Source organism: Stegostoma tigrinum, chromosome 5 (genome assembly GCF_030684315.1).
Source record: "Stegostoma tigrinum isolate sSteTig4 chromosome 5, sSteTig4.hap1, whole genome shotgun sequence".
NCBI classification, from domain to species: Eukaryota; Metazoa; Chordata; class Chondrichthyes; order Orectolobiformes; family Stegostomatidae; genus Stegostoma; species Stegostoma tigrinum.
In genome coordinates this window covers 28,936,966-28,963,881 of record NC_081358.1, presented here as the reverse complement: position 1 = coordinate 28,963,881, position 26,916 = coordinate 28,936,966, and the positions used below count along the sequence as shown (strand labels likewise).

The following is a 26,916-nucleotide window of genomic DNA, read 5'->3' as shown; positions in this document are numbered from 1 at the left end:
CCTGTCACCAATCGTCTCCAATTTCATCTTGAATGCTTAATATTACTCAGCCTGTTTTTTGCTCTCGTCACAAAGTGTCTATACTCCAGAACAGACCTGCTTTCATCAAGAATAACCTCTCCCTACTAAAGTTACAAGTTATTCACCTTTATTCTCAACCACTTGCTTGATATCCAACGTTTCCAAGCTCAATTACCTTGGAACTGCATTCTCACCTCTTTAGCCAAATGTCTCCATACTAGTTTCCACCTAACACCACACTGTCAAAGTCATAAGTTACATTTTGTGAGACTGTGACTTGTGTTTCATCTCCTCTAACTACTTGTTTGCTGCAAGCTGCCTTCCCTCCATAGAATTCACCTGATATTGCTCTGTCTACACATCCTTGTAGGGGGAAAAACTCAGTGGCATTACCCGGAAGCAAAAGATTAATTTCCAGATCCACATGCACATCACATTTAGCTCTATCAAAATACCATTGACACAAAGGCCACTGGCAATGTCAAAACATTTGTCAAGACATGAAGTCCTACAGTTAAAATTTTCTCTCATTTAATGTTGTCAAAATAGGAACATTCTTATTGGTTTCTGTCTTCACTTAAAAAACTCCTAGTCACCACTATTGCTGCCAAATTTAAATCATTTCACTGCTTCCTAAACAGCTTCCTTTCCACACCCCTTTACAAACTTCAATTAGATCAGCAAACTATGTCCTTACTTGCAATGTGGCAACTGTCAGCTTTGATAGCTTCTAAACATTAATCCCTGACAGCACTCCATCAACCCCAGGAAGTTGACTGAAATTGTGGCTTAGTCCTCAAACTTCTACATGATGCCTATATCACTCCAGGACCGAGCCTCTTACTATTTTTCACTTCTTAACATTGCCATTGAGAGTCTCTCATTTAGCCACAAGAGCCCTACCTTCTCAATTCAGTTCTTTCCAACTTCACCCCAGCTTAGAAAAAGGTCATAAAAGCTTTTTTTTAACCTATTGTGCCTTTTCATTCCCAATCGATGATTTATTTTTAAAATCTTCTCCCTCTTGACCCACTGATTTGCAATATTCAAACAAAGCACTTGGAGATCTGTCATTGTATGAGGACACTGTTGATTTGTGAAGTGCAGTCTACTGGCACTGAAGCAACAGCACAATTGTGCAATTTACCAAGTACCCATTAATTTAAGCATTTACCTGTTATATTTATTTCATGCTATTGCAAATGAAAATGATGATTTGATTTTATATGCCATTTTCACATGTACTTAGTACAGAGAAAAGTTTTGTTTTGCGTGCAGTAAAGGCAGATCATTGGGTGATTGAACAGAGTGATGAATACAAGATTACAGCTGCAAAGAAGGTGCTCAAAAAGCACAATCAGCATTAAAATTTGAGAGGTCAATTCAGAAGTCTAATAACAGCAGGGAAGAAGCTGTTGTTGAACCTGCTGGTACATGTGTTTGAGCTTTCATATATTCTGGCTGGCAGAAGAGGTTGGAAGAGATTATAACTGTCACTGAAACACATAAGTTGAAAAAAAAATCAGAGAGGATATCACTACAGTCAGGATAGGCCAGAGGGTCTTTATCCATGTACAAGAGTCATTAGCAATGTGTTTGTATTAACTGTCACTATCAACAGAGAAATTCAAAACATGAACTCAATAAATTACTTCACTGCAGATTAATGTATTTTTAATGTACAAATTCATTAAGCATTCTAATTTTAGATTCAAGACAGAATATATTCCTCTTTTCAATCTATATTTTAAATAATGTGAGATTAAAAACTGAAACTAAACAGCCAATTATTAAGATGCCTTCTCATTATAAACACTGCTAGACCTACTTTGTATCAGAGATAATGGGAACTGCAGATGCTGGAGAATCCAAGATAATAAAGTGTGAGGCTGGATGAACACAGCAGGCCAAGCAGCATCTCAGGAGCACAAAAGCTGACGTTTCGGGCCTAGACCCTTCATCAGAGAGGGGGATGGGGTGAGGGTTCTGGAATAAATAGGGAGAGAAGGGGAGGCGGACCGAAGATGGAGAGAAAAGAAGATAGGTGGAGAGTGTATAGGTGGGGAGGTAGGGAAGGGATAGGTCAGTCCAGGGAAGACGGACAGGTCAAGGAGGTGGGATGAGGTTAGTAGGTAGGAGATGGGGGTGCGGCTTGGGGTGGGAGGAAGAACAGGTTAGGGAGGCAGAGACAGGTTGGACTGGTTTTGGGATGCAGTGGGTGGAGGGGAAGAGCTGGGCTGGTTGTGTGGTGCAGTGGGGGGGGGAGGGGACAAACTGGGCTGGTTTAGGGATGCTGTGGGGGAAGGGGAGATTTTGAAGCTCGAGAAGTCCACATTGATACCATTAGGCTGCAGGGTTCCCAAGCGGAATATGAGTTGCTGTTCCCGCAACCTTCGGGTGGCATCATTGTGGCACTGCAAGAGGCCCATGATGGACATGTCATCTGAAGAATGGGAGGGGGAGTGGAAATGGTTTGCGACTGGGAGGTGCAGTTGTTTGTTGCGAACCGAGCGGAGGTGTTCTGCAAAGCGGTCCCCAAGCCTCCGCTTGGTTTCCCCAATGTAGAGGTAGCCACACCGGGTACAGTGGATGCAGTATACCACATTGGCAGATGTGCAGGTGAACCTCTGCTTAATGTGGAATGTCATCTTGGGGCCTGGGATAGGGGTGAGGGAGGTGGTGTGGGGACAAGTGTAGCATTTCCTGCGGTTGCAGGGGAAGGTGCCAGGTGTGGTGGGGTTGGAGGGCAGTGTGGAGCGAACAAGGGAGTCACGGAGAGAGTGGTCTCTCCAGAAAGCAGACAGGGGTGGGGATGGAAAAATGTCTTGGGTGGTGGGGTCGGATTGTAGATGGCGGAAGTGTCGGAGGATGATGCGTTGTATCCGGAGGTTGGTGGGGTAGTGTGTGAGAACGAGGGGGATCCTCTTGGGGCGGTTGTGGTGGGGGCGGGGTGTGAGGGATGTGTTGCGGGAAATGTGGGAGACGCGGTCAAGGGCGTTCTCGATCACTGTGGGGGGAAAGTTGCGGTCCTTGAAGAACTTGGACATCTGGGATGTGCGGGAGTGGAATGTCTTATCGTGGGAGCAGATGCGGCGGAGGCGGAGGAATTGGGAATAGGGGATGGAATTTTTGCAGGAGGGTGGGTGGGAGGAGGTGTATTCTAGATAGCTATGGGAGTCGTACTTAGCTACGTACAGGCACATTTAAGATCACTTTGCAATTACCATCTATCTATCTTAAATGACATTATATTTCAAAATATAATTTTGTCACATCAATATTTTTGAAACACATTTGAGTTTTGGAATTTTGTTGTATTAAAACTAAATTACAATTTGTTACTATGATACTGAATATTTACACAGCAGTATTAAAAATAAATCAATTGACATTTTAATTTGGTTTAGGAATAAGATTGAAAAATAAATCCTTAAAATTAAGTAGGAATAAAGTAATTTCTTTTTGTATAATATTATAAAAATGATTTCTTGGAAGGTAATTCAGGGCAAACTATCAATGGACTCTCTATTTCATGATGCAAAATTGTCAGTAGGAATTTAGGTGAGGTGTTCTACAACTTATTTCAGATCATCCAGTAACTTTTATACTGTCAGATATGCAACACGTTTCAGTAACTGTACTGCACAAGGTGGAATAAAATGGGGAGAAAATTTCAGTAAATTGCCTCTTTTACAACTATAGGCACCAAAAGAATAATTTAGCTTTAAAATATTGAAGTACATTTAAAACTGTCTAGGTTCAAGGCCTACAAAAATTAAGTTGATGCAGAGCTTTTTTTTCCCCAGTTCATCCCTTTTCCTACTCAAAGGCATCCTTTGTTATGTGCAAGTCACTGCCCAGGGGCCAACCAGGGAGACTGACCCCAAACTACCACAAATATGTTGTGATTCACTCGTTAGTTGGTATGCAAGTTTAATATTCTTTCCATTCTGTGCAGAAACATAGACTTGCTGGACAATGATTGCATTTATCAGCATTTACTTGCAATACAAGAATGATCGGCACAAACTTGTGTCTTACAAGTCCACACCAGCATAGAATGCAATGAGAGAGAGACTTGCAGTTGTAATGCCTTTAGATATTCATACATTGGGTAGTTCTAACACTGATGGTGGATTCCCACAATATCAGTATGAAATCTTACCTTCTCCCTCTTCTTTTATGGACTTTGGTTGAGATACAGCAAAACACTGCATAGTTTCATATTTCTGAGGTGCTTCCTGGTTATCATGCCCTTCCTCTTCAGTGTTGCGAGGTGGTTTAACCAACATACGACAGTTAAAAGTGTGGCTGTTCCGTTTTGGAGTTTCATTGGACCAAGGCACCCCATTTACTGGAAAATGTAATGTTTTGCACAGTCACTTTGAAGTAGGAAAAGCAATTCTTAACACTGCAAGGGTAAAAATTCCAAATTTGTTTTGCTTAATTTGCATTCCGCTCACATCAACTTGCCATCACACAAACACATATATTTGAACTTACGAGCAACCACTTTCTCAAGTTATTGGAAGAAATAGGAGCCAAATTGAATACATTACATCTAGGAGTTTTAGTCTGAGGCATGAACTGATAAAAGTTTTTTAAAAAAACACAGGTCTCTCACTTAAGATAGGGGAGCAAATAACTTTTTATTTTGCTTTCAGAAGGTCATAAGCTTTTGAAACTCCCTTCCCAGAGAGAAGTGGAGTCATTGAATACTTTAAGGCAGGCAGTAGACAGATTTTTGATCGTCAAGGGAGTTGATTGTTATCAGGGATAAGTTGGAATATGGAGTTGAGACCACCATTGGATCAGCCAGGATTTTATTAAATGGTGGAGCTGAAGGGGTTGAAGTACTCCTTCTCCTAACTTTTATATTCATATGTAAAATAGTAATAGTCTCAATTTTTGGCTCAAATTATTCGCCATTAATGACCCAAAAAGCATTAGCATATTTAACTGGCAGAGAAAGCCAGCTGTCCACATTAGATCAGCAATGTCAAAGCTTTGCCTTGATAAGAATGACCCTACAGGAAGTCACACTCTGAATGAGCACATGATGTAGCGTGATGGTTGTTCAAAAGAGGAACAAGCTGCTTGGTAAGGTGGTAGGTCAGTGATTCACAACACAGTTTCTTTTTTGTGGGACCCAGAGACGTACTCTTGTGCCACAGGCAACAACTACGTATTTAAAAGTTACATTGCAACCCAGCTACCCACCAGAAGGTATTTCACAAGATAATAGCCAGCACATCACTGAAGATTCATTGCCTGTTTTCATTAATAACACTGATTGCTTCTACGTATAGGTAGAGATACTAAACAGAATCTTACCAAGAGACTTGGGCAAAAGATTTCGCACAAACTCCGCATGGTCACCAACGTGTAGTATGCTATATACACTGGAGTTTATAAGCTCTTCCTGGTTGTATTTCAGGTACTGGGTCACATTCTCAGAAACAAACACGATGTGTCCTTCAAGATTGACCACAAAAAAGAATCCATCCAAGGCCTGCAAAGAATAAATACTACAATATCAGTACAGTGTTTAAACTCAATAGCTAGTGCATTCTTCCAGTACAATGAGATGATGCTTCATTCTGCTGAAGCTCATCATTAATTGAGAATACGGCCTTCAAATATCAGTGGTTCTTTCCGTTCCAAACTTCAAAATTATAACAATCACCAACTGTTGTTGCATGTAAATTCTTGTTTTGAAAATGCTCTCTTTTTGGAAGCATAAATTGCTTCCTTCTTTGGGTAACTTTATTCTCTTTATCAATCGCTTTGCAACATCTTAGCAACCGTGTTGAATGAATGTATAAACTTAAGTCAATTTCATTGTCTATGCACCAGTTGGCAAGATATGCCCCGAACATGACTGACTGCTTTCAGTCCTCTCGGATCACCTCTGTTTTCTCTCCTGATTTAACAGCATTGCTACTAATGGTGCACTGATCAAGCTAAGAATAGAACAGCCCAGGTAAAATCTCTCACCATCATTATACAGAGTTCATTTCACAAATTCTTGGATGGAATGTGACCATATTTATTGTTCATCCTAATTGTTCTTGAAACCAGTGGTTTCCTCGGACATTTGAGTACAGTTAAGGGTCGACTGCAGTTGGTTTGGAGTCACACGTAGGCCAATAAAAATGACAGATTTTTACAAGATGGCAGGTTAGGTAGCGTTCAGTGTTCTCAGTCCATCCACTGCCGAGTACCAGGCCATCCAAATCCAACTTTCGTTTTATTTTTATTTTCCTGTCTACACTTTCGGGTGACAGCAGTAGAGAAGGCAGCATCTGCTGGTGGTGTCAGAATTCGAGATGTTGGGCTTCAGCTGTAGCAAATTAGTCACCCTGACATCAACAGGAGCTCTGACGATAGCACGGTAGTACTCCTGGTGGCAGAGGCCTGGGAGCAGGACTCCTGGAATCGATTGTAATGCGGTGCCTTTGTAGGCCTGAAGCATGTAGTACAGACACTGGAGCCTATGTTGGAGACAACATATTCCCCCACCCACAAAGTTGATTGGAGCACAAGATGGGAAGAACTGTTTTTAGTTATATTCCCGACATGTCTTAATGTCTCCCGTGATTCAAAATGGCACTGGAACATGTCGACAAATTATACTTTTCACTGTATTTCTTTGTTGAATACAACTATAAGTCGTTCAATTCAATTTAATTCAAGATTGTTTTCCCCAAAAGGACATTAGTGAACCAGATTGTTATAAAACCAATGTTGGTTGCACAGTCACCATTAGACTAGCTTTTAGTTCCAGACTTGGCTATTTGAATACAAATTTCACCATTTTTGATAGTGGGATTTGAACCAATGAGGCCAGATTATTGATTACTGCTAATCTAACCCACCACCTCTCCACCTAACAATAGGTGACTTAAACATTGAAAGCATAATTTCACAATTTAAACAGCAGTCTTATGAATAAGGAGGGCTTATTACTGACTCATCTCGTTCAAGCAGTTAGCATTTGGGTTATACAGACCAAGGTGATTCTGGGATCGATCCTCAACTTGGACTGTGTCAGATTATCTCAATTGAAGTTAGAGGTTCCAGTATCTTCAGTGTACTGGATCGGGTGATACAGAGTGGAAGGGAGAAGGCTGGATTCTGATGTCAAAGTATGAGTTAATGATCGCTACCAGACATGTTCATATTGATACAGAGCACACCAAAATCAGCTCTGCTATTGTTGGATACTCTGCTGATCTGCACCTTCTAGGCTTACGAAAAGAATGGTCATTTGGACAAGGAGCCCTGTGTCCACAGAACTGTATCGCAGCACAAAATAAAAACAGAAGCAAAGTGAAAGGGTGCTGGAGGGGTGTTACACTGCAAGTTACACTTCCTCTTCTTATTGCTCAATAGATTGATACTTAATCCGCATCTTTGTTAATGGAAAAGGAAAGGAAAACTGGTATGAGACACATAGAATCTGCCAGGATCCTACTGGGTGGCGGAGCAGGCTCAAACAATCTAGTCCTGTTTCTACTTCTTATGGTCTATGGTCAATGTAAACATAGAGACCTAGAAAATGACACAAACAAGCCTGTCTTATATTGTTATGGTGTAACTAAACATCATTATTCCCCGTACTCCTCACACAGCACCAGCCATACAATGCCCTGAGAAAAATGAGAAAAAAGAGCCGATAACAAAAAACCTGAGCCAAATCAGGGTAAAACAAAAATCAGGATAATTCCTTTACAGCAGCAGAGGTGATTCAAACTTGGAGACCACAACAGGTATGAGACTCATTGCCTAATATCCAAGCAACCTTTCGAAAGCACGCAGCAAATTCATGTTCATTGCTTAATCCATCAACTTCGTGCAAATGTCCCTTTACAGAAATAAGCCTCCCAACAAAGCTACTCATTCACTTACATAGTTTGTAAGTAAGTTTCTTGGAATCAGAATCCCTACAGTATGGAAGCAGGCCATTTGGCCCATCTAGTTCATGTTGTCCCTTGGAAGAGCATGTCACCAAGATCAAACCCCTACCTTATCCCTGTAACTTTGCATTTCCCTTGGCTACTCCACTTAGCCTGCTCCTCCCTGGACACTATGGGCAATTTAGCATGTCCAATCAACTTAACATCTTTGGACTGTGGGAGGAAACACATGCAGACACGGGGAGAATGCGTAAACTCCATACAGACATAATCACCAGAGGCTGGGATCGAATCTGGGTCCCTGGTGTGAGGCAGCAGTGCTCACCACTGAGCCACCGTATCTCTTGATGCTTACATGAGATAACGGAAACAGTACAGTTCCTCTAGCTAAACCAAATTTATCCACAGTCAACATAAATTTTAAAAAAAAGAAAATCAAGACCAAATTTGAAGGGTGATATTTAAAGGGCCATGGTGAGAGTCTTGCCCACTGACTTTGGAACCACCTGAGCCTTGCTTACATATTTTTGTGAAGGCTCAACAAATTAAGAGCCAGTTAGGCATATGTGATTGGTAATGGGCTTTCTCCAGAAATGAGACAACTGAGCTGGCATGGGAGAGTGAGGAAAAGCTCTGTCTGTCCACGACCGACTGACAGCACTTCATTGCTTGGCTCCCAGAATTCCTGATGCTACATGCGTGTGAACAAGGACCCACTCTCATTCCTTGTGAGTAATACCAACTGGGGAGCTTTTAGGGTTTCCCTTATGGCAAGGCCCACTCAGTACAAATTGAACACAAGGGCTTCAACTGGTGGTGGGAATGGTCACAGCATGCCACAAACAAATGGGTGGCAACAGGAAGGCAGCAGGACCCTATTTCCAACAAACTTGCTTTGAGAAGGGGCATGAAATTTTGCAGACACGGTTAATGTTGTAACCAAGGCCCTTGCAATAACCTTGAAACCCTTCGCGGGCCTCTACACTACCAATCATTTGAGGACAAAACTGACATAGTAGTCTCAATGAAGACTAACTCTTTTGATCTGGGCTGATCCTTGTCTGCAAAACTATTCTGATCTGATTAATGACTACTTATTAACAGACAGTGAGGTTACATTAGCTACTAATGAAAGAAAAAATATCATCTGGCATTGCTTAATTTTAGTAACTGCAAGCCACCAAATTAGAGATTTGGGGTTATTGCTTGCCAACCGAATGTTCTGTTATTAAAGTTAAAATGTCATCATAAGCTGAAGAGCAGTGACTGATTATGCAGTAGAACATCAAGTAAAAATGGAATTCATATATTATGAGAATAGTTTTAAGTATAAAAATACTTCTGTTTATATGGTGTGCTCAATGCTTTCTTTACTTCAATATTTTGAAATCTGCACCAAATTATAATTCTACATTTTGGTACAAAATTTAAAAGGATTGCTCAAAGTGGACAAAAAGTAATATAAAGAATAAAAAATATCAATTTACTTTTCACTGGCAAAAACAAGGGAAAGGTATAAAGATAATAAGGTGTACGACTGGATGAACACAAGCAGCATCAGAGGAGCAGGAAAGCTGACATTTCAGGTCTGGGCCCTTCTTCAGAAAATGCCTTTTACAATACCTTTTATCAAAGGTATAATGATGATCCCTAGTCACATATTGGCTTAATAAACATTCTATACTAATGATAAGCACTCTCAAACCAAGTTTCTTGACAGCTCATAAGTAAATGCAGTAGCTTGCCAAACTATCTCGATTGCAAAGGTAATAGATTAATTCTGCAGCCTAATAAAGAAAGCTGGATTATAGTGGAGTAAATAACATGGTTCCCTCTCTTGATTGTTATCTCTTCTCCAATGTACACCTGTGTGACATTGCAGAAGCCCAGTACTGAATTTAATAGAAGCACCAGATTTTAAGTTTTAATGCTCCTGTGGTCAAATGGTCTGCAACATGCAAAAACTGCACAAACTGACAGTAGCCATTCAGACAAGATTGACAACAGCAATTTGCTGCTGCTTACTGAATCACACCCAGGAAGAAGCCCAGATTTTTTGGGCATCAATTCTTTTGGAACACTACCCACTGCAAACCTCAGCTCATTCCATGCCACAGTGTCACCATCCCAATTCACACCTGTGCATCTCAATCATTGGCTTCCAGGCCAGCAATGCTCCAAATGTAAAATTGCCATTCATCATTTCAAACCTCCTTCACGGCTTCACATATCTGTTACCTTCTTCAGCCGTTCAACACACCAAGACTCCAAATCTGGCCTTGTGCTTTCTGACATAATCTATTCATTGTTGATAGCCATAACTTCAGGATTCACTTCTTAAATCTCTTTTAATAAAAGTCTCTTAACACCTCTCATTGACCAAGTTTTTAACTTGGTGTCAAATTTTATTTGGTAATATGCTTGCATGGCACTTTATAACATTTCATTTTGTTACAGTGACCATGTCAATACAAGTTGCTGTTATCATAATCTCATTTCTCATTTTGCAGACAAAATAAGAACACGAGGGAAAGTGCTGCATGCCAACAGCACCCCAATGTCTTAGCCATTTCTGATTTTCCATATGCATGGTTGGAATTAGCATCAGTAATATATCTGACTAAAGAGGCATTACAACTGGTTCAAATCTTATGTCATTGAACAATTATACACGCACCTTCCCAGAGAACACTTTCTATCAGAGACTTTGTAGTTAACTGTATCACTCAACAATTGTCCTCAAAAAAAACTGTTCAGTCAGCATAAACTAAGAATTAAAGCCAAGGTCTATGAATCTCTCTTGGCTACATGTATGTTACAGTTTTGTCATTAATCAACAATATTGCAGAGAAATGCATTTGAATTTTTGATATCTTACACATTAAGTTGCTTTATGGCAACAAAACTGCTCAGTCGGTCCTGAAAATCTACACTATAGTTTTGAAAACTGATTTCAGCATAAACGATCAAGAAAATTTCGTCAAAGTTAACATCACCATTTTAACGCTAAAACTGATTTTTGCCCAAGCTTTTGAATCAACTTAGCAAAACCTGTTAACAGACTCCAGCGTGAAACTCAATGCTCCCATAAAAGACCAAAATTTGAGTTTTATGCATTTATACCAACCTTGAACAAGATTAAATTTATCTGCAAAACCTTTGGTGCAAAGGAATGCATAAATCAATTTTGGAAACTTTTTTAAAAATCTTTTCTCACCGAAACCTACACTGTATGTTTTGTTTTATATATTTGAACGTCTTTCATTGCAACAGATTAAATCATATTAAAAACCATAAACTTCAAGATTGCATTTTCTTAAACATACTTCTTTTTAATTCACTCATGGGATGTGGGCATTGCTGGCCAGGCCCAGAATTTACTGCCCATCGGGCAGTTAAGAGTCAACCGCATTGCTGTGGGTCTGGAGTCACATGTAGGCCAGACCAGGCACAGAAGGCATTTTCCTTCACTAAAGGGCATCAGTGGTTTTTCTTGACAATCGACATGGTCAGAATTAGCCTCTTAATTCCAGATTATTACTGAATTCAAATTCCACCATCTGCCATGGTGGGATTCGAATCCAGGTCCAGAGAACATTACCTGAATCTTTGGATTACTCCAGCGATAATACCACTAGGCCATTGCCTATCCTAGGGGTGGCACAGTGGCTCAGTGGTTAGCACTGCAGCCTCACAGTGCCAGGGACCCGGGTTCAATTCCAGCCTCGGGCGACTGTGTGTGGAGTTTGCACATTCTCCCAGTGTCTGCGTAGGTTTCCTCCCAGTGCTCCGGTTTCCTTCCACAGTCCAAAGATGTGCAGGCTAGGTGGATGGGCCATGCTAAGTTGCCCGTAGTGTTCAGGGGTGTGTGGGTTATAGGGGAATGCGTCTGTTTGGGATGATTCAAGGGGCGGTGTGGACTTGTTGGACACTGTAGGCAATCTAATAGGTTGCACGGGATGCTAAACACCCAAAATTATTAAGACTAGAATAAAAGATTTGGGGATCTTCAAATGTAAATTACACCAAATACTAGCATAACAGGCATAATTGGGGAGCCAGTGGCATTAATACTGGACTGTTAATCCAGAGAACCAGGTAATGTTCCGCAGACTCAAGTCCAAATCTCGTTATGGCAGATGGTGAAATTCAAATTAAATAAAAATCTGGAATTAAGAGTCTAAAACAATGACCACGAATCCACTGTCTACTGTCATAAAAACTTATCTGGTTCACTAATGTACTTTAGGGAAGGAAGCTGTCATCCTTACCTGGTCTGGCCTACATGACTCCAAACTCAGAGCAATGTGATTGACTGTTAACTGCCCCTATGGCAATTAGAGATTGGCAATACATGCTGGTCGAGCCAGCAACACCCTCATCAGATGAATGAATAAAAACAACTGAGTACAATTTTCCCCCAAGCGAACTGAGTGAGCAAGTCTAAACCTTGGCCTCTGAGTTCAAATCATATAAAGAATGGCTTGAGGCTTCAACCCTAATATATGAAGATGGATAAAGGCAAGGTTGCACATTTTCTTTGGCTAATTGTTTATGCACTCTTATGTAAATAAGATTTTTTTTAAAGAACTGGTGTAATTTGCAAGGTCAACAGAAATCTCACCACGAACATGAATGTGTTTATAAAGGAAATGCTAAACCTTTAAAATTACATCAATTAAAACACAAAACTGAAAACGTATTGTTCTAGTGTTTCTGGTTCTAAACTGACCTCGAGCATCATTGGTCCCAGTGCATCCTTGTCAATGACACCTTGACCCGTGGAGGACACATCAGCCTTTTGCACATCTTCATTTGCAGCAGCCTTTTCTGTAAAACAGGAATAAATTATTGCAACATGGGGATCCATAAAATCGTCAAAGCTCTGAGTTAACCATGAAACTGCTTCACACTTAATTTTAATGAGAATGTAAATACAACTCAGAAGACTAGGTTTAGAACAGAAACATAGAATAACACATAATAGTTCAAGAGTTTGCTGCATTCCAGATTAAGTCTTTCAAACAGTTTCTCACTTACAAAACAATACTATGTAGCTCAGATACTTCACATTGCTAATTACATTTAGCTGCCCAATTAAAGGATTATCCTTCCAGTCTAATGCAATTCTAACTCACAGAGGAATAAAGAAATCAATTGAGTCTCTACATATTCCTTTCTGATAGAAGAGGACTAATGGGGCAGCAAGGCAGCCGCAGCTTTTAAACTATCAGGAGACTTTTGTTTCTTTCTACTACAAGAAACCTTATCACTGGGAATAATTGGAAGGGTTGAATAAGTCAGACATAATTGTTTACTTAAAAGGAGCAGAATTATACAAAATGTCTACTGTCTTTCCGATGAGTATGCTCGTTCAGAGGCAGAAAGATTGACTGAATTCTTCGGTGTTAATGGCCTGCAGGAATCTCAAAGATAGAATTAAGAACATCACATTGGAACAGCTAATGTACAATTACATCGGCACATTTTATTCGACAATTGCCCGTTTTGGTGTGAAATCTTCAGTTCTTCCTTGGCAATTTACTCAAAACTAATACTTAATCATGAGGAGATAGACTGCGGCTAGCCATTGCATCTTAAATCAGAATAAGGGCTGGCCACTTTCCATAAATGTTTTGACAATTGATGTGATGCAATGGTAATCCCAGTATATGTACCTAACAAAAAAATCCAGTCTTTCAGGTTTTGCATTTAATTCCTTTGAAATGACAGCTCTATAGATTTTCCTCCCTCCTTGGTATGTATCGGTTTAAAAAAAACTGGCTCAATGTACAGGTACAGAAACAAATGACAGCATTATTGAAGTTGCAATACTAAACACTGTTGATATTAGAAGTCAGAGTGTACAAATATAGATTTAGATATTCTGATAGGTGTGAAATTTATACGCATTTTAATATCATTTATTTTAGAGTTTCAATTTTGAACTTATGATGTGGGTTTTGATCTATGTGTACAAGGGGGTTTAATGATCAACTTGCTAACATTTCTGTCACCATAAATTTTTAAAAACCAGTCACAGAGTGTGTTACTGCATTCCAGATAACAGCAACTTGCATTGGAATTGTTTTACTAGCGGATAGAGTAAACACTGAAGTGGGTTAGTTTGCTTTCTGTTCAGAAGGATCAGGATTTGATACTTTCTTGTTACATAGTGAAGTGAAAAACCATATTAAGTAGAAAATTTGGTTTCCAACTGGAAGAAATCCTGGTTAGGTGTAAGAATCAGATTCTTAAGGAAGGGTTAGATCAGAACAGATAGGAAATAGGTTACCTCACTGAAACAGTTTTGTATAATGTTCCAGTCCAGAAACCTTTGGTTAGAACTCTTAGGAGGAGTTATTGGAAGCTGTGAATGTCTATGCTTAATTGTGTGACCAAGAGAAAAAGCCAAACTATCAAAATTGGAAAAATAAAGAAAGAGTTTTGTCAAAGCTGTAGATGCCATACAGAAAGGAACACACTGGTGTTTGAGTACTGTACTGTGGTGATGTTGGATAAGTGGATTGTATTTTAAATATTGTACTTTTTAAACATGTTATTATGCTACATGTGCATGGCTTGATTTATTGAATTTTATCTTCATTTCATTCGTGTAATAAACTTCTGTTTTATTGTTCAAACCAAATCTGCAGTATTGTATACTTGTGTTTCAGTGAGGAGTATTTTGTTATTTATCAAGATACATGAACTGTCAAGCCAAATTTCAGACTGGGATCACCTTGTCTAGTAATAACATCAGCTGGGATCAGAACAATATAACCACATATCAAATATTAATGGTTAACAGAATTCTCAGGTATGTTAACACTGCCATCAAAAACAAAATCTTTGCATGCCACTTTGCTTTATTTTTAATCAATACTTGCATTACTCATCTTTTCAATGTTAACGCAAGTAATATTTATGGCCATTCCATCCCTAGCACTGCTGCTTGTTTCATTGGCTATCTGGTCCCTTTTTTGGCTGCTGTTGCTCCTAACTTTTGCCGTTATTTGCTGAAGCTTATTCTCAACTGGCAATAAGGTGAAGTTTCACGCAATGTGTTTTTTCTTCTTTGATTAATGCTCTAAAATATGCGTATGACTAGTGGTTAGTATTCACTGCCTGGTCCAAGTCACTCTGGTAGTGTCAGTTCTTCTTTGATCACAAGCCATTTGATACAACTGAGTACTTGCTCACTTCAGAAGGTAGTGACGCAGGTGATGGATTGCCACTAACATGACTGCCTATATCGGCAAAGACCCCTCCTGCACGTGTAATGCTCTCTTCCAACCTCTTCAGTCAGGCAGAAGATACAGAAGTTTGAACACATGCATCAACAGGTTCAAGAACAGCTTCTTCCCTGCTGTTATTAGACTGCTCAATGGACCTCTCTAATTCCAATCTAATATTGATCTTGCTTCATGCACCTCATGTGCAGTATAACCTGTATGCCTCATTACGTCTAAGCACCCTATGATTATATGTCCTTGTTTGCTATGATCTGCCTGTACTGCCCATAAACAAAGCTTAGGTATATTTGACAGTAATAAATCAGATTAAAAGTAAATCAGAAAGGACTTAAAAATTTCCTTTGTTAGAAAGAAAACTAGTAAATCAGTTGGATTTTCAATGATAATTTGGCCAGTTAATTGTCACATTTGCTGTTAGCAGCTTTTTAGATCTTCTTATAATTTTCCTTGGAGTTGTCAGGGTTGGTTGATCATTCTTCTTCATTTGTCCTACTCCAATCCCAGATGGAGTTTAATTTAGATAAATGTGAGGTGTTGCACTTTGATAAACAAGCAAGGACAGGTCTTCTACTATTAAAAAAGTAGGGACCTGGGTAGAGTTGTAGAACAGAGACACTCAGGAATTCAGGTAGATAACTTTAAGTTGCATCACAGGCAAACAAGGTGGTTAAGAAAGCATTTAGCACATTCGTCTTCATTGCTCAGACCTTGAATACAGGTGTTAGGATGTCATTTTGAAGTTCTACAGGATGTTGGTGGGGCTACTGCTGCAATACTGCATTATTCCAGTCCAGTTCTGGTTGCCCTGATAGAGGAAGGATATTAATAAGCTGGAGAGGGTTCAGAAAAGATTTACCAGGATGCTTCCAGTAATGGAGGGTTTGAGTTATAAGGAGAAATTGATAGGCTGGTACTTTTTAACCGGAGCTTATGAGGTCGAGGAGTGACCTTACAGAGCTTTATAAAATCATGAGGGTATAGATAAAGTGAATGGCAGGTGTCTTTCCCCCAGGATAGGGGATTTCAAGACTAGGAGGCATTTTTTAAGGTCAAAGGAGAAAGATTTTAAAAAAGGCAGGAGGGACTTTTTTTTTAAAAGGCAGGAAGTTTTGTTTTGTGTGGAATGAACTTCCAGAGGAAGTGGCTGATGTTACAACATTTGGATAAATCCACGAAGATGACATGTTTGGAGAGGTATGGGCCAAATGCAGGCAGGTGAGACTAGTTTAGTTTGGAATTATGATCAGAAGGGGCTAGTCGGATCGAAGGGTGTTTGAGCTATATGGTTCTGACACACCGGACTCCAGTCTCTCTTCATCACATCTTTCCATCTGACCTTCCTCTTTTCTTTGTCCTCACAGTCCGATTATTAAACACTCACCTAAAGTACACATGCTCACCCACATCACCCCAACCTCAACCCTTGGATGACCATATTATTTCAATCTCTTCTAGGCTACTTTCTTCGACGGTCTCACAATCTTCACTGACCAGTACCATCCCCACTGTCTTTATCGTCCAATTCCCTGATTTTGTCCCTTCTCCTTATTCTACACATCCATCTCACACATTAGCATGTTCAGTCTCAGACAGCAGCTCTACTAAAGTACATGAAGAATTTCAAATCAATGCAATATTAAAAGGAATAGATACGTAATATGAAACTTTAAAAGATGACTGCTATGTCATGCACTGAGTGTGTGGTAAAACAGATAACTGCTTTGTAAATGGAATTAAAAACACTCACAGAAAACAGGGCTGTGGAGAAATTAAAGTGAAATAGAAATTATGAAGTTGCTCCAGCAGGGAGCTAGCACAGACATAATGGGCTGAATGACCTTCATCTTTTGATGTTGAGTGGCATCACCAGAAGTCTAAGAAAACCTTATGGGCAATGTGGGAAAGCAAAAAGTAAACAAAAATTAATAAACGCCTCTCTCCATACAATTTAAAAGGCACAAAGGCAGCAAATTGAAAGAGAAAACACTGAAATGAAATCTGAAAGTTGAGGGTAATTACGTAAAAGATACTTTTGAGAGGTATGATATTTTGTGTCCAACGGCATTATTTAGGTTAGTTGAAGGCTCAGAAAAGATTCTAAATATGAAACTCAGCAAAAACCATTGTGTAGATTCATCATTAATGTCTTAGCCAACAAAGTTCAATAAACTGATGAATTATTTTAAAATCTGTAGCTGTTACTTCTATGAAAACGTCTTATTAAAATTCAAATGCAAAAATGCATCTGATGGAAGTCAGAAAATATAACAGATACCTGTGTAATTGTCACTAGGCTTCATTGTACATATATGCCATGAGATACACACAATGAGATGCTGCATTTAAAGCAACCCTGTCTTCACTTCATCCAAGTTTGAAGCTTGCTCTGACTGATGGGATAATTATTTTCTAAATTTGCATTATTACTGTCAGATGTAGAACTTCATGTCTATTCTTTTGTGTCTTGTACAGCACAAGCAATAATCACATTCCGATTTTAGTCTTCTCCAAACTGTTTTCCACAATTTAATGGTAATATTTCAAAAAAGATCAATTGTTCTTTATTACTCAGTTAATGCAAGCACTTGTGACATGTTGAAAAATAATAAACTGAAGCTCGAATTATAACAAACATTTTAGTTGTTTGATTCAGTGTTAACAACTGTTCCCAAAGACTAAAGGTACTGAGCACTGTTTTAGTCCAAGTAGTAATAATAAGTTGACTGTTTGTATGTTAAATTTTTGTTATAAACTTAAACATTTAGGCTTAATTTTAGTCAATTACAAAGATGAGCAACTATTTCATCCTCATTGTAGTTTATAAAATTGGTTAAAATAATCAAACTAAGTATTTCAAAATATGTGCTGCACTAAAAACATCCAATGCCTGATGGTCTAAAACTGCCTCACGTGTCAATGAAGAAAAATGGGTAGACATCTCCTCTTTCAGCTTATTTCCCGACTTCATCTTAAACAGCTGCTACGTGTGCCATTCTGAATATTAATTTCTTGAGAAGCAGCATGAAGCAAAAACAAGATTCATTCAAAGTGCATGATGCAATCTGGCTCTAAGCAGATGCAACCTGGTCATTTCCAACAGCCTGCCAGAAGGGAGGCTCACTTCTTCCTGCTGAGTATGCCTTTCCACTGGGATTATGGCAGTGTCTTAAGAGACCCTTGTTTATAATTACACTAACAGTAGCAGCAGCAGCTCTGCCTGCAAGCTGACCATGTTGGATAGAATTCAGTTAAACAATGTGCCAATTACTCTCTCAGAAAAGCTTCACTTCACATTTAGCCAGGTTTTATATCCAGTAGGAATGGACGACACAACTGAAAGCCTAAAATAATGTAAGCCGCTCATGATCTCTCCAGTATGTTATAGGCAGAAGAGTTTAAAAGGTTACCCACAGATCAGACTATGCTATGTCGATTCATAAAATATAAATGATAGCAAAAAAATCATGCAATAAACATGTCTTCAACACAGGGCTTGAATTACAAATGAATTGAAAACATGTGCCCATTTTCATATTGTTAATCCAAAATCTGCTTTCGAAAAAACAAATACCAATATATATCTTCATTTCTAAGAACTGAGAACTCAAAAACCAAATGCTCAAACTACATATACAAATTCTTGGCAGCCCACGCAACAATACGTCAAACCTTTTTCATACCCAATTCAATTAAGTAACCGAGTCTCACAGCTGGGCAAAAAAAAATATTTAGCAATCGATATCTCTCGCAGGTATAATCCATGACATAAACATATACAAGCTGGTGGCTTGAACAGTAATAGTGTAAAATTCATAGTGCAAGATCTTAATAGGATGCTTTCTGAATAATACCTAAAATAAACCTTTTTAGGTTTGCAAAGCACAATTAGTTGTCCTGCACCATTGTGTCCCTTGGGCAATTCATTCTCTATTCAGACCAAACAATTGATTGCCACAAGACACAGGTATTTTTTTTTTTAAAAAGGAAACCTATCTTTCATCGCAACCAACAACTGCACCTCCCAGTCGCAAACCATTTCCACTCCCCCTCCCATTCTCTTGACGACATGTCCATCATGGGCCTCCTGCACTGCCACAATGATGCCACCCGAAGGTTGCAGGAACAGCAACTCATATTCCGCTTGGGAACCCTGCAGCCATATGGTATCAATGTGGACTTCACCAGTTTCAAAATCTCCCCTTCCCCCACTGCATCCCTAAACCAGCCCAGTTCATCCCCTCCCCCCACTGCACCACACAACCAGCCTAGCTCTTCCCCTCCACCCACTGCATCCCAAAACCAGTCCAACCTGTCTCTGCCTCCCTAACCGGTTCTTCCTCTCACCCATCCCTTCCTCCCACCCCAAGCCGCACCCCCAGCTACCTACTAACCTCATCCCACCTCCTTGACCTGTCCGTCTTCCCTGGACTGACCTATCCCCTCCCTACCTCCCCACCTATACTCTCTCCACCTATCTTCTTTACTCTCCATCTTCGGTCCGCCTCCCCCTCTCTCCCTATTTATTCCAGTTCCCTCCCCCATCCCCCTCTCTGATGAAGGGTCTAGGCCCGAAACGTCAGCTTTTGTGCTCCTGAGATGCTGCTTGGCCTGCTGTGTTCATCCAGCCTCACATTTTACTATCTTTCATTGTGTTTTATTGTTACTCCATCGTAAGTTCATTTAATCCACCCAGCACATCCCTTGGTGCTGATGTTCCCCTCTATCACAGTACACATCTAGTGAGGTTTACCTTCAAGAACCAGGTGCATCCCTTCAAAATGGTCTGCACTTAATAGTATGATAGATGAAAAAAAAAGAATGAACTTATATACGGTATGATCATTCTTCCTTAACCAGCTGTGGGACGTTTTATTTGCAAACCAAATTGGTGCTGCAACAGCATAATTAACTTCAAAAAAATCTGTTCAATATCTGACTTTCAGCAATAAGCGAGCAAAATCAACATTGCACACACAATGCTGTTTAAAGAAAAATGTTCAGGTCAGCAGCTCTGGCAGTCATCATATCGGGCAAGAAACACCAAAAAAAACAAACCAGTTATACATCTGCAACAAACTAAAATTAGAAAGACCACCATATGGCTCTGTGAAACCAGGGGCATTTATATTCATTAGAAAGTCTTCTAGTCCCAGAAAAACACAAGACCCTTCCTGTGCTCTCCCAATGTGTTTATCTTTTCGACATTAATACACTATATTTCAGTGCTGCTAAAATTTCCTGCAGTGCATATGAAACACCACAGCTGCACATTTTCTCAGTGTTTACACTTATTGGGTGCATGGAAAGAACAAAGATCCACACTGTGCCAGTCATAGCCGCTATGATATTAATCAAGCTTTTCTTCTCAACAATATCGTGCCTTTCATTTCCTTCAGCTATCGTGATATTTATGGACACTGAATACCATCTTAGCTGCTCCACACAGAACTGCCTTCTAACTCAGATTGCTGTGTTATTTTAGACTTTTCACGTTTAATACTATCTGCATTAACACCAGTAACAAAATCACTAGTTTGAAATTACGTCCAACTCCTAACTAATTTTTGCCATGTCATTGAATCCCTACAGTCATGTGTGATGATTTCATTTATCACTATATTAACGCCCATCAGGTATTATTCACAAAATCAAGTCTCTCTAATCGCCTGCAAAAACTTTGGCCCCTGGTTCGAAAGATTAGCCTCTGGGTTCTTCTCTGCATTCTTTCCAACACTGGATTTCAACAACCAGGAACGGACACCGAACTCAAGACACAGCCTGACCGCACCACTGTTTAATTATGATTTTAAAAATATAGTTTACGCTGACAATTTAGGGCTGCTGGAGTTGTTCTTTCAGATGAGGTGTAAGCAAAGCCTACAGCACTGTTTAAAAGGAGTGGTGGTGATAGTGGTACTGGAGTATCTCAAGGTGGAACAAAGGCAGTGCATAAATGAAAGTTGTCAATTTCATTCTGAGTTTGCTTGCAATTCATTTAGTTTCACACGTCTTGAATTTGACATTTGTGGACATCCAGGAGAGATACACCAATGTTACCATTTCTAGACATTCCTTATTTACCACGTACACAAGTATTAACAAATATCCATCTTCAGAGGCATAGGTGGGCACGAGGTGAGCGAGAGCGAGAGCGAGAGCATTTGACAGCAAGTGCGAGTGTGTGAGAGCGTCAGCATATGCAAGAGTGCAAGGGAGCGTGAGAACATGAGGGGGTGACAGTGTGTAAGTGTGAGAGCGTGAGAGTATGTGAGAGAGAGAGCATGTTCTTGGTAAACCTGTAAGTGATAGCATGAACAGTGCTCATACACAGATACAGGAATCAAGACTAAAATGATATTTTAAGGATAATGTCCCACCAGCATACACCAGGGGCACAGGGCAATTGCCTCAAATAGAGAATGAATTTATACTATCACATCTGGGATTGCCCTGTACCACATTCAGCACTGTGGGAGCTATGTGCTGCCTGCAGTTATACCTGGTGACAGTGAAATCCACATGCTGGCATGATGTCAGATGTCCTCAGGTCACTGTGTGATATGGTTTGTTGTGAAAGAGGATGTTACGGACAAAGCAGGAAGCTTAAGTAGTCCCGCCCACTTTAATTTATTTATCTAAATTTAGAATTCCGCCAATTCTGATTCCTGCTTTGCTCAGGCTCTTCTATGCCACACCGTCAAATGCTGCCCTAATGCCATGCTTTTATTTCCCCTCTGGAATTCAACTCTTTTGAGCTTATGTGAACGAAAGTTTTAATAAAGCTGAATGGTCCTGGTAGAACTCAAACTGACTGTCATTAGCAGGTTGTTTCTGTGAAAGTACCACAGGGAGCCATGGTCAGGTGAATCCATCGCTTTGTTAATGATCAAAAGTGGGCAGGCAGAAGGATCCCGACTGAAAATGTCAGCTTTCCTGCTCCTCTGATGCTGCCTGGCCTGCTAGCTCCTTCAGCCCCACACTGTGTTGTCTCTGACTCCAGCATCTGCAGTTCTTGCTATCTTCAACAGGGTCATAAGTTGTTCAGGAGGAGCTTTCGCTGGTTGTGCGCGCACAGGACACGAATGGACTATTTTCCACAATATTGGGTAGTAGCTGCTTGTTGCAGATGCTTCATGACCCTCAATGACCCTCCCAACATCATAAGGTCAGAAATAGGGATGTTTGCTAATGATGGTATACCATGTTTAACACCTTTGCGACACCTCTGATATTTAAGGTGTCGGCATCCACAAACAGCAAGACCTGAACAACATCCACAATTGGGCTGATAAGTGGCAAGTAACATTTGCACAATACAAGTGCCAGGTAATGACCATCTCTAACAAGAGAGAATCTAACTATTCCCCCCTACCATTCAATGGTGTTACTATCCTGTATTTCCACTAACATCATCCTGTGGATTACCACTGACCAGAAACTGGTTGGTCAGACCAACCACGTAAATGCTATGACACAGGAGTGGGTCAGAGGCTACATGGACTCTGTCATGCTGTTGTTACAGCATATCAGCTGCCTTGCCATGTCTATCTAGCCTTAATTATTTCATTAATTATCATTTATAATTGTATTCACTGTTTAGTTTAAGGGTAACAGCAAATGATTATTCTTCAGTACCCAAGCTATAAAATTTTAACCAAATACAGGAGTCCATTTCTTTTGTGGAAATAAAAGCAGGGCCTTCTTCTCCCTCTACACTGAATGGTGTGAAATCTCCCAAAATACCCCATTTAGCACTCTTAAAACCACTCCGTACGCCACTTACTGGACAGTAGCAAATATTACCCAATTATATTGGGTTGAGCACCAAGGGATGATGGGAAGCCTTTCGGGAGAGCACAGAAATGTTGAAGTGCAGACGTATTGAAAGATTTGATGGTAATTTCAGCAGAATGGTTGATGTAGAGACTGGGGACAGGTGAGGTTATGGAGATGGAAGCCATTGGTCTTTTTGATGGAAATTATTGGGTTGCAACATGGTTCAGGGCCAGGTGCAAAGCCGAATCTCAGAGAATATAGCAGGAAGGAGGATGGAATCAAATGGTTACATTGCACCTCCTCCTTCTTAAATGGAGTTTTTCAATAAACATTCAACTCGTGAGGTAGAGAAGTGGAATATACATTCCTCCTTGCTGGATCAGGCTAACAGAATCCCAACATAATGGTTGTGCCCAGGTGCAAGGTGATATCAGGAAGCAGTCAAAATTCAACTCGTATAAAGCCAGACACCATCACTCCAAACTATTTCCCATTAAACAGGAGTTTGGGCAATCCAACTGTTCAAGACCCTTTGGAATTTATAAACAAATTTGGTAAGCAAACAAGGACAGAGAATGCTGAAAACATTCAATTGGCCTGCAGGGTAAACAAGAATTAAATTTTAAAGCAATTACATTAATGATACCAGCAACAACTAAACTGGGTTACTTAATTTAGGTGAATCCAGATTTAAATAACCAAAAGTAAAAGAGATAATACACTGGAACAAAACAGAGTATTCCAGGAAGCATCATAAATATCTACTGAGATATTATTTACCAGGCAAAAGCCTCTGCTTCACCAGTCTCTGAGCTCAGTCTCAGACAGCCCACTCTCTTCTAAGTACTAACCAATCTAGGAATTTATACTTCAGCTAAGACTGAGGCCTGGGTCTCCAAGTGCAACTGGATCTTGGGTTTTAAAAAAAATCCCAATCTTTGGATTGTACCCAGCCTTCATACCATTACTCCATAAAGGGCAGGTTTAGATACTTTCATATTACTGAAACTTTTTATACAACCTTAAACTATTACTACTGTGTCCAATCAAGTGTGCATTTGGACTGCTTTACTTAGACTTCAATGTTTTCAATTCTGCTCTTCATCAGCCTTTGGGGTGGCACGGTGGATCAGTGGTTAGCACTACAGCCTCACAGCGCCGGGGACCCGGGTTCGATTCCAGCCTCAGAAGACTGTCCGTGCGGAGTTTGCACATTCTCCCATGTCTGCGTAGGTTTCTTCTGCGTGCTCCAGTTTTTTCCCCACAGTCCAAACATGTGCAGGCTAGGTGGATCGGCCATGCTAAATTGCCCGTCGTGTTCAGGGGAGTGTGGGTTATAGGGGAATGGGTCTGGGTGGGATATTTCAAGGGGCGGCGTGGACTTGTTGGGCCGAGCTGTACTAACCTGGTACATTCCAAATGCACTGCACCACCAACATTCCCCATTGCAAAAATGGAGTCCTGATTTCTTCCTGAACTTGCCCCTGCTTTCCCAAAATTCATATTCTGTATCTTCTAAGAGGCCCAGTGTGACACTTATTTCAGTCTCTCCCAAATCATCCAGGACGAAATGAACTTTCAATGCAATTTACAGTTATCATGCCAATTGCCTTCCCATGTTCTCCTTGCCTACTTGAATCCTCTCATGAGTTCCTGACTGTTTTGCTGCTCAACCCGATCAACCACCCTGGATATTTTCAATGTGATGGTCACGTACCCAACTCAAATTTACCACAGGCAAAGTAACAGCTTCCAACTGACTGAATTCCCGATTGGAAAACAAGGCATACATCAACGGCTACTTCTGCCTATTCTAGCAAAATCTGCCGAGAAAGTACATCACTCTCATTCAAACATCCTACGTCTCTTTCAAAGGATCAGATCAGCGAACATTTTGCGAATTTCATTGAGAAATATGGTTTACTAAATCTCACTCTCAATCTTACAACAGAGCTCTGAAATGCCAGGACATTTTGTAGGCAACTTTGCAAATGTGCGTTCTGTAGCCTGTTTTGTCTTGTTCCTGAATTACCCAGAGTAATGATAAAGAGGCACTAGTGGTGGCTTGGAGATAGTAAAAACTACAGATGCTGGAGTCAGAGTCAACACAGTGTGGAACTGGAGGAATACAGCAGGTCAGGCAGCCTCAGTGGAGCAGGAGAGTCAATGTTTCGGGTCAGGATCATTGTACAGAAGTCGACTTTCCTGGTCCTCAGAGGCTGCCTGACCTGCTGTGTTCCTCCAGCTCCACACTGTGTTGACTTTGAGCAGTGGTGGCTCACTAATAATGCATACATTGAGTTGTTTGAACAATGCTCAATGATACAGGAACAGAAAGACTTTGTTGTGTCAATCATCCAGCCTGAACCAATGATGAGGTTTAGGCTAGTCTTGTTGAGAGGCCAATATACACTGCCGTGCAAAGTAACAGATGGAACTGCCGGATGGAGGTACCAAGAATGGGAAACACTATGCAGAAGTATAACACTAGTTTCCATATCTCATCATCATAGGATCGCTACAGTGTGGAAACAGACCCTTCAGACCAACAAGTTCACATCGACCCTTACAGTATCCCCTCAGACCCATTCCCCTATAACCCACCTAACTTACACATCCCTGAACACTACGGGCAATTTAGCACGGCCAATCCATCTAACCTGCAAATTTTTGGACTGTGGGAGGAAACCCACGCAGACATGGGATGAATGTGTAAACTCTACACCAAGGCCAAAGCTTGGAATTGAACCCGGGTCCCTGGCATTGTGAGGCAGCAGTGCTAACCACTGTGCCACCCATCCGTTTGCAGACTGCACTTGGCTCTACCAAAACCACTAGCTCACAAGTCATGGCACCAAGCCATTTGGTCAAACACAAAGTCTATGCGTCAAAACTTCTCTTGCTTCATTCTGTCAAAACAGGAGGTACTGTCTACTTGCCAGACCACTTTCCATTTCCCATCATAAGTGTCAATAAATTCTGCAATCCAATTTCTCAACTGCCCTCACATTATCTTCTCCCAAGTTTCGGCAGTTCCTGTACACGGATGAAACCAAGCCCCACACAGCACCTCATCCTCCCCAGGAAGCTGATTTAAATTGTGGCCTAGTTTGCAAATTCTCACATGCTCCCTCCATTGCACGAACACCACGTTTCTTCCTATTTTTCAATTTTTATCACTACAATTGGCAGTCTGTCATTTAACTACTAGAGTGTTATTCTCTCTATTCACCCTTTAAAACACTTCCTCTATTGTGCCTTTCACTAACCATCCTATTCTTGCACTTTGTTAGCCCTTTGCAAAACAAAGCTACTGGTGTTGGATCCATGCACAAGAAATAATGCAGATGTGTAAATACTTATTTACTAAGTACCCATTAATCTACATGGCTTAGTGCATTTGTTAAATTATTTCAAGATATCACAAATAGAGTGATTGATGCCAAGTACTGAAATAGGAAGTTGAAGTTTTCACATTTTATAGGTGGACAGCATGCAATTATAGTATTGCTCAAGACTGGGAATAGCTGGGTGGACCAGAGGGTCCTTACCAACGAGCCCACCTTTTGTTTCGATAGCAGCTTCCAAACTTAGCGACCTCTACCACCCAGAAGGACATGGGCAGCAGGTGCACAGAACTGCAAGTTTCTCTCCCAGCCACACATTATCTTGACTGGGAATTATACTACCATTCCTTCACTGTTGCTGGGTCAAAGTCCTGCAACTCTGCTTATCAGTACATGGATGTCTCTACACCCTGAAGACTGCAGCAATTGAAGGAGACAGCTCACCATTACCTTCTCCGGGCAAATTAGATATGGGAATAGGCGCCGGTCTAGCAAATGACACAAAACCTGTGCACAAACAAAAAAAATCATGTACAGAGATACAGGAGAGAGTCTACTATTTGCTTAAACACATCCTTAAACTTCTACCTCTCTCAA

At 40.5% G+C, this 26,916-nt stretch overlaps 1 protein-coding gene across 12 annotated transcripts in view; it reads right to left on the bottom strand.

The window, feature by feature from the left end:
* ncoa2 (nuclear receptor coactivator 2) overlaps positions 1 to 26,916 on the bottom strand; it is a 282,597-nt gene that overhangs the window by 68,144 nt on the left and 187,537 nt on the right. For all 12 annotated transcript variants that reach the window (XM_048528567.2, XM_048528568.2, XM_059645879.1 and 9 more), the window contains 3 exons: positions 12,673 to 12,770; positions 5,356 to 5,533; positions 4,187 to 4,375 (listed from right to left, as the gene is read on the bottom strand). In XM_048528567.2, the coding sequence (XP_048384524.1) occupies positions 4,187 to 4,375; positions 5,356 to 5,533; positions 12,673 to 12,770 (465 nt within the window). The remainder of the gene's footprint in view (positions 1 to 4,186; positions 4,376 to 5,355; positions 5,534 to 12,672; positions 12,771 to 26,916) is intronic.